General features: G+C 41.0%; 1 protein-coding gene across 1 annotated transcript in view; it reads right to left on the bottom strand.

Annotated features, from left to right (window-relative positions):
- Window positions 1-15,668, bottom strand: part of Ptpdc1 (protein tyrosine phosphatase domain containing 1) — a 56,301-nt gene that overhangs the window by 23,610 nt on the left and 17,023 nt on the right. Inside the window, exon 2 of the mRNA XM_059262988.1 lies at window positions 12,492-12,579. Coding sequence (XP_059118971.1) covers window positions 12,492-12,573 — 82 coding nt within the window. The 5' untranslated portion in view covers window positions 12,574-12,579. The remainder of the gene's footprint in view (window positions 1-12,491; window positions 12,580-15,668) is intronic.

Here is a 15,668-nt window from a genome sequence, read left to right as displayed (position 1 = left end):
CAGGCCCAATTAGGAGGGTCTAGAAGTTCTTTGTGTTGAAAGCAGGTTACCCAAGCCAGTAATGAGAAAGAAGAGACACTGGGAAATTCCAGAGGTTAGTGAGATAGAAAATACAAGTCACAGCACATGGTATAAATGTTTCTCTCTCTCTCTCTCTCTCTCTCTCTCTCTCTCTCTCTCTCTCTCATTAGTTTAAAAGGACTATATAAAACAACATGCATGTAATTGCATTCACTGTTGGTCATAAACCAGAGAAAGGTGACTTATGTGACTAGCACAGAAGAAGTGGGTAAGAACAGAAATTATACCCAAATGATGAAATGGACACGGAAATGCAACACTTACATGGAAGAGAACGAGAAACAGCAAAAAGAAAAGGTGGATATAATTAACTAGAGTCCAGAAGAACTCTTACAACAGACACAACTCAACAACACAAGACAAACAGCCCAACTTCAAAATGGACCAAGAATTTGAATAGGCATTCCCCCAGGAAGAGAAAGAAGTAGCCAGCATGTATTTGAAATGACATTCATCATTAGTCAGTAGGGAAATGCAAATCAAAAACGTTTATCTGGTGGCTATAATTCTTCAAAATGTTAGACATACAGTTACCACATGAATTCTTAATTCCACTCTAAGGTTTGTGCCTAGGAACAATAAAAAAAAATAGACCCACAGAAAAATATGTACACAAATATTTGTAACAACATTTACTCATAGCAGCCAAAGCAGAAACAACCCAAGTGTCCTTCAACCCAAATGGATTAATAAACTGTTATATCCATGTAACAGAATATTACTTGGTACTAAAGAGGATCAAATGCTATTTTGCTTGAATGAGGTTGAAGATTGATAATAGTATTTTTAAATGCAGATATAAAACAGCACACACTGTATTATTTTATTTATGCTAAATAAAATCTATTGGCAAATCTATAGGGATAGAAAGATTAGTGATTTCAGGGACCAGGGACAGTAGAATGGGAGTCAGCTTCTAGTTTCTACAAGATTTCTTTCTGGTCTGATGAAATGTTCTGGGTTAACATAGTGGTGACTATTGCCCAGCTTTATGTCTACAATAACATCCAATGACTTCTTTAAAAGGGTGAAGGTTTGATATGCAAATTCTATACTAATAATTTTTAATAGCAAGTGATTTGAATGAGAATTTCTCCCAAACAGATACAGAAATGATCAACAAATAGATGAAAAGATGTCTAACACTACCAGTCATTAGGAAAATGTTTATAAAAACTACAAGGAACTATCTCTTCACACCTTCCAGGATGGCTATAATTGAACAGTCAGATAAGCTCCAAGTGCTTCTGATAATAGACAGACAGGGAGCCGCTCCCTGACTGCCCGTGGGAATGTAAGATGGAACAACCTCTGTGGACAACAGTCCGGCAGCTCCTTAAATGATTAAATAAAGTGACCGTATGAACTTGACTCCTAGGTATAAATACAAGTAAGTGAAGACAGTCTATACACAGCTCTGTACAGTCAGTCAGCACTTACAACAGCCCAAACATGGCAACAACCCAAACATTCATCAATTGGTACATTTAAAATACAGTATTATCTATGCAACCAGAGATCCTAAGGACTGACACGGGCAGCCCAAATGAACTTGTAATATCATCAAGCCAAGTGAAATTAGTAAATCACTAGACCACATAGTGTATGATTCTGTTGAAAATAAAATGTTCAGGGAATGGAAATGTGTAGAAACAGAAAGTTGACTGGTGGTTCTTAGGGTTACTGTGGAGATGGGGGTAGTGACCGCCATATTTTTTTACTCCAGTTTCAGAGGGGACAAACAGAAAGCTGTTCATCCCCCCAACATCCCAACCCTGAAGAAAAGGAGGTGGACTTGACCCAATCAGCTGTATCAGAAGGGCAAACAAGAGCAAATCTATCAGAGGGTGCAGAGGATTCATCAGAGAATGACGACTGGTTTTCTGCACCTGTTTGAAGGAAGGATGTGGTACTTGGAGTTGCCTGCTGGGGTTGAAATGATAAGCTGGGTAGAGATGTTTTCCCATCCTTATCAAGCCCAAGTGGACAATGCTGCAATTCTCCTGGCAAGCAGTGTCTTAGGGGCCACACTAACTTTGCAGCAGCAAGTCCCAATGGGAGCCTGATGCACAGCTAGTTAATACTAGGTTTGCCATCCCTCCCACATCGTTCCTCAGCAGAGCCTCCATCCTCACCCAGCATCAAGAAGACTGAAGAAAGCAGTGCAAATTATGGCTGGTGAGCATTCTCAATTCCCCAAACGTTGGTCTAGTGAGGCCTAGTAGGGAGACAGACCTACACATTCCCCTGGTAAAAACAGACTGAACAATGAAGCATGAAACAGGGCTAGTTCACACTGCTGCCTGCTGCCTCCAGTGTCAATGGAGCCCACCAATGAGAAGGAAGGAGGTGTGATATATGGTGGTCTGCATTCCCTTTCCCATCCCCTGGTGTTAGTGGGATGCATTGGGGAGCTGAGCCCCCAGCTCTATGTGGTATCCATTAGAACAGAAGGGTGGGAAAGTGACTCACAGGCCACAGCAGGGAAATGAGGTTCAACCACAACTGCAGCAAAGCATATGAGTCACCTCCCATTCACCCTGGATGGTAGCGGGGCCCAGATCACCATTTCATTTCTCAAGGAGCTAATATTACATGATTCAAAGGCAACCTGACCACGCAAGGCACTGTTCCACTTCTCCCATGAAGGTGTCGACAGAGCAGTGGAAAGCTGCACTTCCACCCCACCCGCATGCCATGGGGCTGTATGGGGAGCAGTCTGCCAGTGGGAGGCTGAGCAGACATATCTCACATGTATCTGGAGCTGACTGCCCAGAAGGAGACTGCTGATACGTAAGAAAAAACAAAAAGCAGGGTCCAAAAATATGTCATAAATCATTTGTCACACCAAGAATTAAGAAAATCACAACTTGAATGAGAAGAAATGATCAGCAGATATGAAACATTGAAAGTCTCAATAATAAGGACTATAATTATAATGTGCCTTGGCACTAATTTTTAAAAGAACTGGAAGCTTAGAATGTTCTCTGAACAAAAAAAATAGAATTGAACTAGAAATCCCTAACAGAAAGACAACAGGAAAAAAAACTCTAAAGATTCGAAATTAAATATCAAAGGTATAAACTAATTTGTGGGTTAAAGAGAAAGTCTCAAAGGAAATTACATAACACAGAGAATTGAATCAAAATGAAAATGGAACATACTGAATGACATGGGACAGTAATAAAGGAAACTTACACCACTTTAAAGAAGAAAGATCTCAAATCAATCCAAGCTCCAACCACAGTAGCAAGAAAGGTAGGAGAAACAAAAACACAAACAGAAACCCGGAGCAAGCATTGGAAGGGTAAGAATAAGGGCAGACATCAAAAGAACTCTAAACAGGAAAACAGTGGCAGCTTTCTACTGATTTGCTTTTCTACTTTATGGAAAAACTAATTGATATAACTGGTAAACTTCCCGAAAAGCTGACACAAAGTCCAAAGATCAAAAGACACAAGTGGATGAGCTGTCACTCAATCAGGTGCTCATTCCCATGTGCCCAACCTTCTGATATTGTAACACCATGGCATATATGAAACTCACAGTTCACACTCAGAACTGTGTAAGCAAGTTACAAACAACAACAACAACAACAACAACAACAACACACACACACACACACACACACACAGAAAACTTGGTAAGTTTACAATGTTGTGTTAGGCCACATTCTTAACTATTCTTGGCTATATTTCACCTGAGTCATGGGCTGGACACACCTGAAAGGATGATATGGACCTAATAAGGACAACCTCATGCTCATAAATTTGACAACTTAGAAGAAATACACAACTTTCTTAAAGACTGCAAACTACCAAGACTTAACATGAGAAGACCTGGATAGTCTTGCAGAAATAAAGAAACCTAGTTCATAAATAAGAAAGTCCTGGAAAAGAAATCTCTAGGCTTACATGACTACTGGAGAATGCTGGCAAATATTTAAAGAAGAGGGAGTAGCAATCTTACACAAAATACCTTCTAGGACATAAATGGGGGGACATATACCAACCCTCTTTTATAAAGCTAGAGTTTTTCTGATACAAAGATAGTACAAAGAAGATAAAATATTTTTTAAAACTGTATTTAATGCCTCTTTTGAACGTAGGTTAAAAAAAAAAAACTTCGCCGGGCGGTGGTGGCGCACGCCTTTAATCCCAGCACTCGGGAGGCAGAGCCAGGTGGATCTCTGTGAGTTCGAGGCCAGCCTGGGCTACCAAGTGAGTTCCAGGAAAGGCACAAAGCTACACAGAGAAACCCTGTCTCGAAAAAAACAAAAAAAAAAAAAAAGAAAAAAAAAACTTCAATAAAATATTAGCAAACCAAATCCAGCAATACATCCTAATAGCATTACTTACCACCACTTAATGGGACTTATTCCAAGCATCTAAGGCTGTTTAGACAATCAAAAATCAATATAGGGCTGGGGAGAGAATTTAGTCAATGAAGTGCTTTGCTGTGCAAGCATGAGAACTTGAATGGGATCCCAGTACCCACATAAAAAATCTAGGCATAGTAGTTGTAATCCCAGAGTTGAGGAAGGGGAGATGGGCAGAGCCTAATCTACTGGACAAGTGCCAAGCCAGAGACCCTGTCTCAAAAGCAAGCAAACAATATCTAAAACAGATGACAGCTAAGGAAAGACACACAAGCGTGACTTCTGGGCACCACATATACCTACTCACACAACACCCCTAATATAATTTACCATATTAACTAGCTAGAGAAAAAATTACATGGTTCTATCAGTTGACACATGAACAGTACTTGGCAAAATCCAACACCTATTCCTGACACTAACAGAAAAACAAAAGCCTATCAAGCAGGAGACCATATGCTCTCCCTAAGAGCAAGAGGTCATGGTATCTGTTTTCTATTCTGCTGCTTTTGTGCTTGGGAGTTCTAGGCTTCAACGATAAACATAAAAACACATACAAGCGTACAGATTTGGGGAGGAAGAATTCAACTGTCCTTATCTCTGGACAACATCAGCATTTATACAGAAAACCACAAGGGATCTCAAAACTTCTCAGAACTGGTGTGTTCAATCAAGATTGTAGGATAAGGACAGGACAATATACAAAAATTCACTGCATTTCTGCAAACAAACAAAATAATATGAGAAAATGGCAACTAAAAGTACACCACCAGTCACAAACACTCCAAATAGATCACTCAAGTATAAACTTCTAAAAAAAATGTATGGATCTATATGTTGAAAGATTTAAAATTCTGATAAAAATCAAGATTAAATAAATGAAGAGACAATATGATTATGGACTGAGTAAAGATGGGCAATCTCCTTAATTTCATTTATATAATTTAACTCTTAACAAACTCCCAGCAGGTTTTTTTTGTTGACATACACAAGCTTATTTAAAATTTATTGGGAAAGTTACAGATCATAGCTACAATAATATTTAAAAAGAAAACGAAGTGGAAAGAGTCACTCTACAGTGATCACAACATGATGGCATTGCTTGGGGGTTAGACGGGCAGATCAATTGAGACAGAAAAGAGAAGCCATACACACACACACACACACACACACACACACACACACACACACACACCTCAGGACAATGGGACAGATGAGTTCTTAAGACTTAACTCCAGGAAAATTCAGAGAAGGGAAACTGAACTTCATGAGGACTAAGAGCTGCTGTCACAGAACACAAGCACACGGCCAGCATGGTATAAGGGCCAAGTGGAGATGCCATGTTTTGAACTCTTGGTCTGCAGCCAATGGCCATATTTTGGGAGGTTGTGAAAATGTTGGGAGGTTTGCCCAGCTGGAGGAAGTAGGTCCTTAGGATGTGCCTCTGTAATGCTGGGTTCCTATTCTGCTCTTCCTTTCTCTGCTTTCTGATGCAGTTAAGAAAAGAACAGCTCTCTTCTGCCACACATTCCCACCATGTGTGCTGTGGGATGGTCTGTATGTCAAATGTGTTGCTCTGATTGGTCAATAAATAAAACACTGATTGGCCAGTAGCCAGGCAAGAAGTATAGGCGGGACTAACAGAGAGGAGAATTGAGAGAACAGGAAGGTGGAGGGAGACACTGCCAGCGGCCGCCATGACAAGCAGCGTGTGAAGATGCTGGTAAGCCATGAGCCATGTGGCAAGGTATAGATTTATAGAAATGGATTAATTTAAGATGTAAGAACTAGATAGCTAGAAGCCTGAACCATTAGGCCAAACAGTTTAAATAATATAAGTGTCTGTATGTTTATTTTATAAGTGGGCTGTTGGACTGCTGGGGCTTGGCGGGACCCGGAGAGAAAACTCTCCAGCTACACATGCGATGTCTGTCCAAAGACCTGGGACTAAGCAACCTCGGACTGAATCCTCTGAAACCATCAATTAAAATGAACCCTTCCTCCTTTAAGGTGTTTTAACTTAACAATTGAATTAGAAAGTGGATAAAAGACATTACAGACTTAAGAAAAGGAAAAACACATGGCAGAGAAGCACATAAACAAATGACAGTTACAATCATTAGCCAAGATGAATTAGCCTCTCTCAGTTCTTTACCGGGTCAAAGCTAAATGCAATCTGAATACAGAACTACAAATAAAGAGGGGCTGGAGCTTAGTTCAGTGGCAGAGCGCTCACACAGCATGCACAAGGGCCTGCATTTGTTCCCCAGCACCACTAAAACAAAACACCACAAAGAAGTATCTCTCCACCCACTAGAACAGCTCAATAATGACAACACCTAAAACTGACGAAGACGCAGAGACCTTGAACACTAGACACTGCTGACAAGGAAGTAAAACGGGGCAGTCAAGATAACTCAGTGAGTAAAGGCGGTCACTGCCATGACTACTGACAACCTGACTACCATCCTGGGACCACATTGCCGCAGGAAGAACTGACTTCAGCACATTGTCCTCTGATCTCTACACGAGTGCAGTGCCACACACACATACACATACACACACACACACACACACACACACATACACACACACAAGCAAATAACTGTAAAATAAACTAAAAATTAAACATTTTTTTTATTTGGTTTTTTTTTGTTTTGTTTTTTGAGACAGGGTTTCTCTGTGTAGCTTTGCGCCTTTCCTGGAACTCGCTTTGGAGACCAGGCTGGCCTCAAACTCACAGAGATCCGCCTGGCTCTTCCTCCCACGTGCTGGGATTAAAGGCATGCACCACCACCACCCGGTATAATTAAACATTTTTGATTGGGAAGACTTAGAGGGAGAAATGGAGAATATGATCAAAATAAATTGTATGCATAAATGAAATCCTCAAAGAGTAAAAATATTATAGACTATAATAATTTATTTAAAAGAAAGTAAAATGGGTCATGGGGAGATGGTTCAGTGGTGCCGTGCAAATGTGAGGATTCGAGTTCAAATCCCCAGAACCTAAAGGATCTGGTGTAGTTGCATGAGTCTGTAACCCAGCAGTGTGATGGGGGCGAGGAGCTGAGAAAGGGAACTTTCTGGGGCTTGCTCTTCATCAGCCTAGCTCCAGTTTCAGTAAGACATCATACCGCAGGGGAATAAGGCAGAGTGATAGAGCAGGACCCCAGGCTTCCTCCTGTGGCCTCTGAGTGCACCTGCACACACATGTGCATACATCACACACACACACACACACACACACACACACACACGCGCGCGCGCGCGCGCACACAGAGGGGTGCAGCATTAAATAAAAGATATTAAAATGGATATGTATAGTGTGTGTGTGTGTGTGTGTGTGTGTGTGTGTGTGTGTGTTCCTATATTCCTTAACTTTGGCTGAGGTGGCTTGGGAACCTCGCCATGGCAACTGCAGTGGGCATACCCAGTTTTTTTTTTTTTTTGGGGTGGGGGAATTTATTTTGTTTTAAATTGTGTGTGTGAGTGCATGAACGCACATACACACATTAGTGCAAGTGCGTACAGAGGGCTTAAGAGGCATCAGATCCCTTTGACCTGGAGTTACAGGTCATTATGAGCCTACCGATGTGGCTGCTGGAACTCAACTCATATCCTTTGGAAGAGCAGCAAGTGCTTTTAACTGCTGAGCCATCTCTCCCACTCCAGATTTAGGTTTTTAAAAGGGCCATTCCCCACTAAAATGAACTAGGACTTCTTGGAAAAAGATCTGCTTTCAAAGCTTGGGCAAAAATGGACAAAAACGAGCTAGAAGATCTTTCTGTGTCTTAGGAAGGGTGGAGACACAGCAAAAAGTTTGACAGCGCTCTGAATGGTTGAAATAGAAAAGCTGAAACATCAAGACAAATAGGAAGACCAGATTCCATTGAACAAAATATGAATCCACACTGAAATAACTGAGCCAACAAAGAAGAAAAAATTGTTCCTTACAGTATAATGCCACTTAACACAGTTTCTATCACGTAACGACTCAGGAAGAAACATCAATAGGCGCTATAACACTACTGAGTCAAAGGTGATATGGAACAGGATGTTACACAGCTTCAAAGCATCTTTCTATGAGATATTAATTATGAATGGAGAAAGAATAATTTATACTGGATAAATCTTGGCAGATACAAGCTTACTGATATGATCAAACTTAACATTCCCAGTGATAAAGCAAAATGACATCTTGAGTCATCTGAGGGCCACTTCTGTAAGGCTTCCAACAAAAGTGCATAACCTCAGAGGTATCATTAGTAGAGAGCGGACAATCCAGACCCGAACACATGCTACAATATAATTCAGCCATGATAGTAAACAAACTTAAGGTCATAAGAAAAGGTCTAAGGTCATTGAAAGAGATTCAAAAATCATTACAAGGCCAGGACATTATGGTGAACGCCTGTAATCGAGCACTTGAGAGATCAAGGCAGGAGGATCAACATGAGTTCAAGCCTGGCTTGAGAAACAGAGTTTGAGACCAGCCAGGACTACATGGGAAGACCTCATCTCAAAAAAAAAAAAAAAAGAAAGAAAGAAAGAAAAAAGAAAAAAAAAAGACCCTTTGCTATTAAAGGATATTATAGGAACAGCTGACAAAATTTGAATGGCATCTGCAGGCAAACAGAAGACTGTGACTGTGTGTGTGTGTGTGTGTGTGTGTGTGTGTGTGCGCATGCCTGCCTGTCTGTCTGTCTGTATACATGCAATACAGGCTGGAGGACAACCTCAAGTGTCATTTTTAAGAGTATGATCCACCTCTTTGAGACAGGGTCTCTTGCTGGCCTGAAGCTCACCATTTAGGCTAAGCGAGGCTTAGGCTAGGCCAGCCAGCCAGACCCCAGGAACCCCATCTCTCTCTCTGGTGCTGGAACTACAACTGTGAATCACTATATCTAGCTTCTTTTTTTAAACCTGGGAGCTGGAGATTGAACTGAGGTCCTCACGCTTGCACAGCAAATGCTTTATCACAGAGCCATCCCCTCAGCCTCTTCGTGGATGCTTTTCATCCAACTTCTAAGTCTCATACAGTTCTTTTTTTTTTTTTCAAAGCATCACAAAAAAGAAGAGCATGGAAATCTAATGGAGGAATATTGCATTACTCTGTAATATTCTAGTCAATTAAAAAATCATTCTGATTTGCCTCTATATTCATAAGAACACCTAATAGACGTAATAGGCAAGATTGTGGCAAACTCTATAAAGCCAAAACCCCAATTTCTTTAACCAATAAACTATCAATAAAAAATGACATAAGTGAAATTCAATATTTAATATACATAACAAAAAGTGACAACATATTGACACCTTTTGGATCCTAATATAAATGATACATAAATACATTTATATGGGACACAGCTATGAGATAATAAGAAATCTGAACACTATTTAGCTAGCTGATGATACTGTGAGTTAGTATTTTCCTTATGGCAGACAGGTAGGTAATTACTGAATAAAGTGACATCTACTGTGAGCGACAGGAACTGTCAGCTGGTGGCTGACTGTGTGCACTTAAGGGATGGCTCATACATGGGATGCAAAGACCTTTGTTTCACTCTTTGTACTTCTGTGAGCTCTGAAATTCTCCCTAATGAAAGGGGTATTTCTTGTTCTAAGTGGTAGAACCAAGATTTAAATCCAGGTTTGTCTCATTATAAAGCTAGTTTCTGATGAATTTTCTACTTTGTCCTCTAAAAGTTAAGTATTTTATTTATGTACCTGGACATTAAACTTTCCTATGATTCATTAGCCAACATTCAAAAAATTATTCTCCACCCCAAAATATAATAAAATATAACTGACTACCTTTAATGAGATATAATTTTTATTTATTTATTTTTATTTTTTTTTTTTTTGGTTTTTCGAGACAGGGTTTCTCTGTGTAGCTTTGCGCCTTTCCTGGAACTCACTTGGTAGCCCAGGCTGGCCTCGAACTCACAGGAGATATAATTTTTAAAAATTAGATATTAAGTAAATTTTCCAGATTTTTCCTAATTAAAAATTAGCTGTATTTAGAGAAAAATATTAATAAATTATTCAATTAAAAATTAAAAAAATCAGCTTCTCTAGTATATCACAACGGTCTCCTTCGCTGGCGCACCTGGGAATGTGCAGAGGGTTTCCGGTGTCCCTGAAACCTGGGATGACTGGATTCGGTAGGTGGAGCCCTCGCTGTCCCCTGTGTAGAGTTTACCCTATCTCAAAGCTAACAGGACCCCTCCAGAAAAACTCCACTAGAAAAAGAACCCTGATGAAGGGAGAAGGGAGGCGGCTTTGTTGCCTGGGGTGATACTGAGGGAAATATTCCACAAGGGAAGCCCGGGGTAGACACTCTCTGCATTTGCTTTTTTAGCACTTCTCTCTAAGACCAAGGAAATCAGCAGGTAAGAGGACTGGCACCTTAGTGTCCACAAACGGTAGTTACCAGTACTAGTTCCTCTAAAGCCAGACAGATGGAGGAGCTACAAGGTAGGAAACACACTCTCTCTCTTGATGTGAGAGAGGGCCCTCCTAGAGCGGACAGATTCCAGGAAGAACACAGTGAACTGAGAGCTGATTGTTCCCGGCATCACTGAACACAACAGTTGCAGTGGACGCCTCCTCCTTTACTTTCCTACCATATCATCTCATCCACACGGCCAGGAGAAATCCTGCAAAGTCTATTATTTAACAGCACTAAAATGAACGTGTACAGTTGGAAAATCCTACAAGTTACTACCAAGAAAATGATCATCATCTCTTCTGGCTATCACTTGTGATGGCAACAAGGCCCATGTTATGGTTGGGATCTCATTCATTCATTCATTCATTCATTTATTTATTTATTTTCTGAAATGGGGTTTCTCTGTGTAGCTTTGGTACCTCTCCTGGAACTCACTCCGTAGCCCAGGCTGGCCTCAAACTCATAGAGATCCGCCTGCCTCTGCCTCCCAAGTGCTGGGATTAAAGGCATGTGCCACCACTGGCCGACTTATGGTTGGGATCTTAAATGCCCCTCATGGCCCCTATGCTCAAAGCTTGGTCATCAGTCCGTGGTGCTACTGAAGGGCAGTGGAACCTTGAAGAGGTGGGTTCTAGTGGAAGTCAGTTACCGTGAGCATGCCCTTAAGAGAAACACCGGGACTCTGACTTTTCCTGTCTTTCCAGGCCAGTGAGCAGTTTCCTTGTCATATATTTCTGTCATGATGTTTGGAATGGGCCAGCTGGTCATGGACTAAAACCTTCGAAGCCATGAGCCAAATGACCATTTTCTCTTTTGGATTAATTCAAATTTTATTAATGTTCTGTTTACTTATGTTGGGTGGGTACAGAAGCAAGGCGCTCAAGGGACAATTTGCAGGAGTTGGTTCTCTCTGTATGCCAGGTGGGTTCTGGGGTCAAATTCAGGTACCCAGGACTGGTGGCAAGTGCTTTTATCCACTGAGTCATCATCTCATTGGCCCCTAAATCAATTTTTTTCCTGGGTATTTTGCCACAGCAATGGAAAACTGCCTAATACAACCAACAAAGCCAGAGTGGAATCATGTCATCCATTTCCTGGATCAGAACTGCAAAAGGATGAGAGGCAGGTACAGCTACGGGAGTGTAAGTTATGGCATGCTTTCTTGTCTGGATATCACAGAAAAAATCTATACAAAAACTCTGGCAGAGCGGGGCCTGCATCCTCTTGAATATGCTTTGACAGTACCTCTTGCATGTAACTGAAGGAAAAAGAAATAAATGACTGGTTCCCACGTAGGCGTTTGAAGGTAGGAACAAATGTGTAAACTCAGTTTAAGATAATAACGGAGGAGACAAACACTCTTTCCAACATCTCTATTTCAAAAGGCCAAGAGCATTACTCAGGGTTTTATAAAGGAATTCTACCAGGCCAAACGGTGAGACAGAGAGAAAAGGATATAAACAACACCTGTACCTGGGCTGCTGAACTGAAGACTAGAGGTTTTTCTTTCAGATACTTCCCATAATTACTCTTACTATGAGTTTCCACAGACACCAAGTACAATAAAGAGATGATTACCATGCATATTCGCAGCATATCCACTGTCATTTGCCAAAGTGGAATATGGTTTTTCATTCTGCGGCAAGACTCCTGCAGCCATAGTTGTCTGTTGGAAAATTGAAAAAAGAGATTATTACTGAACTAATTATGTTAGACATCTGCTGCCCAATATGGCAGTCATTAACTACGTGGTCCTTTCTTCTCTCCCTTCTCTGTGTGACTGAACTCAGTATTCCACTACTGAGCTGCAGCCCCAGATGTACTATTTTAAAACTTAGTACAAAGAAGGGTAAACTAAAGTTGGGTATGGTGGCGCACGCCTTTAATCCCAGCACTGGGGAGGTAGAGGCAGGTAGAGCTCTCTGAGTTCAAGGCCAGCCTGAGTTCTGGAGTTCTGTGAGTTCCAGGACAACCAGGACTATGTGGAGAGACCCTGTCTCAAGAAAAAAGATAGTGTAAACTATCTCACTAATAACTTTTTATAACCAAGGTTGTCCTTTGACCTCTACATGTGCCCTAACATACACACATCTGCACTCTCGCATACTAACAGCACACATATCATACACAGATACAAAAAAAAAAATTAAAGGCAAATCAGATGCTAGTACTGTACAGAAATTCTTGCATTTTTAGTTACAATTATTATAATGTTAAACTGCTAAAACCTTTTCTTTGTCACATTTAACTTAATGCTTTATGTTCTGAATTTATACTGAAAATTCACACAAAAATGAAGATGCAAAACTGCCCATATCTGATTTCTGTGCCCTATTTTTCTACTCACAATCATGTACTTGAGTACATTTTGACTCCTTAAGAAAAAAATACTCTAGCAAGAAGAGGGTATTTTTGTTTTTTAGAAAGCAGTATTTCCCATCATAGTGGCTTTTAAAGCACAGTCTCCATTCTCCACATGTTCAGTGTGCTAGCTACACGTCTTTGGCTGTCATCATTGTTACATGTGTGGCTGGGACAGCACACAGATTGGTGTCCTCAAAAGAGCCAGCCACACAAGGGAGGCAGGCAAGAGGATCTCAAATTTGAGGCTACGAAGTGAGGCACCGTCTCAAAACCAGCAAAAAAACTCCAACCAACCAACCAACCAACCAACCAACCAACCAACCAACCAACCAACCAACCAAAACTCTTGGCTGTACTGTAGCACTAAGATCTGAGCTCTGGCAGCACATCTCTGTCGGTACAGGGTACTAACTGGGGAGACAGCTTGATGCTAGTGCTCTTGCTCAGCATGCTGGAGGCTGGGTTCAGTCCCTCTCACTGCAAAACACCTCCACCAAAACCAAACAAATAGTATAGAAGAATTGAAAGTCTGACTGTTTTAATTACTGTCTAATAACTTGAGTTACACTGTCAGTTCTCACAAGTCTGAGATATGTAATAAAAAGTCCACTTGAGAAACAGACTGAGACTTTTTCAATATCTGACAACAGAATCAGCTCTTCTTGCATCTGCTCAGCCTACAGTACGCTGCTATGCAGAACCCTTTCTCACTGTGGCTGTCAATCTGCCCTGATCTGGGAATATGGTTGCCTCAGTTTCTCCACTTTAGAAATCAAAGCTTTCCTCTTTGCCCACGTACCTGCAGCCCTCCCTCTTGTTTCCCTGTTCGAGCCCCATCTCATCCACCTTTCTCAAGGAAATCCTGGTTACCTTTCCAGCAGGTCTTGACTTACTAAAGGAGTTCACTGGATTCTTTAGAAATTTTCTTTGAAATGTTTGTAGGGGCTGCTCCCTCGCTTTGGCTTTGGGCTAGTTCAGATGCACTACTAAGGCTAACCTTCCTATGGATTTGCCCCAGGTGTCCAGAGTCCTTCCCACTCTAGCTGACAGAGAACTACTTGGGACAAGTTCCCTGACTTCTTGCATTTTCCTGGTCTCAGATGGTCTGTACAGATCAGTACTCACCAGACTCTGCAGTTCAGCAAAGCTCTGAGGATGTTCTCTGGTGGGTCTCCCTCCCCTCTCTCAGAGACCTTAACTATGCAAATCCTAGCTACTTCGGCCACTGAGTTCAGCCCTCTGTGCATCTCTGGGAAGGCCTGGTCCCCTCTCTAAGACCTACTCAGGGAGGCAGGTGGTGCAACCTTAAAGTCACCATGTTTACATCTTTAAGAGACTGAAGCCATGGCTGCCTGCTTTCCAGTCATTTTTTATACGGTTGTCTAAAATTTGAGTTAAGGTAAGATGACACATTTGCCTTACTTATGTGTTAGGAGCAGAAATCTCTCCACTTATCTCTGAAACTCAAATCTCAGATCTCTGAAACAATGTCTACTGTGTGCTTCTTTGCATACAAACACAGTTGTTATACATAATTGCTGATAAAAAATCAAGATTTAAATATATTATAAAGTCAAAGTTCTGTGTTTAAATCTTAATTATCCAACTGCCATTTATATGAACTGGTTTAAGCTTTGCTTTCTCTTGCAAAATGAGGATTATATATGTACTTTCATAGGCTGTAAGGAAGAGAAAGATTGTGTGTATGTGCATGTGTAAACATGTCTAAAGCAATGACTGACACAGAGTAAATGCTTATTATTTGACTTGCAAATCAATACTGTAATTTTTGTCCATTCCCTTCCTAGGTTATATTTTGCTCCTACCTTAAATAGTTTGTAAGAGGTTCTCTGCATTACCTGTCTAATTGTCCTGCTAGTAGTCAGTAACAGCTGAGCTTCCAAGAAGTCTTAAGAAAACATTAGCTCCATTCACAACTAATTTATTCATATGCCTAGCTACAGAACAAGGAGAGTTTCAATTTTAATCCTGACATTTCACTCTGTGATCGCACATTATGTAACTCCACTTCCTGACTCAATGACAAGTGTTTTGCTCACTCTATCCTACAGTTCTTTTATCCCTAAAAGCCTCCCCCCCATGACTCAAATGTTTGGAATTAGTCACACATTTCACTAATTAGTACCTACTACTTAAAACTTGAGTACAGTGGTGAACTATTACTCATGAGGCTAAGGAGAATAGTCAGGAAGTAATGTTCTACTTCCTAATGAATTCACTTCCCAGAGACTATGCTGTGAGCTACTGAAGAACCCCAGCTCTCTCTTCTATTTTCTGGATGCACTGGTGTTTTGCGGATTCCTTAGAAAGAATTTGTGAGGTGCTTTGCTGAGCAAAGGCTCTAAGCTTTCCCTGATGTTCCCAGCTCAA

Source organism: Peromyscus eremicus, chromosome 5 (assembly GCF_949786415.1).
Source record: "Peromyscus eremicus chromosome 5, PerEre_H2_v1, whole genome shotgun sequence".
Lineage (NCBI taxonomy): Eukaryota > Metazoa > Chordata > Mammalia > Rodentia > Cricetidae > Peromyscus > Peromyscus eremicus.
This window is presented reverse-complemented; position numbering and strand designations above follow the sequence as displayed.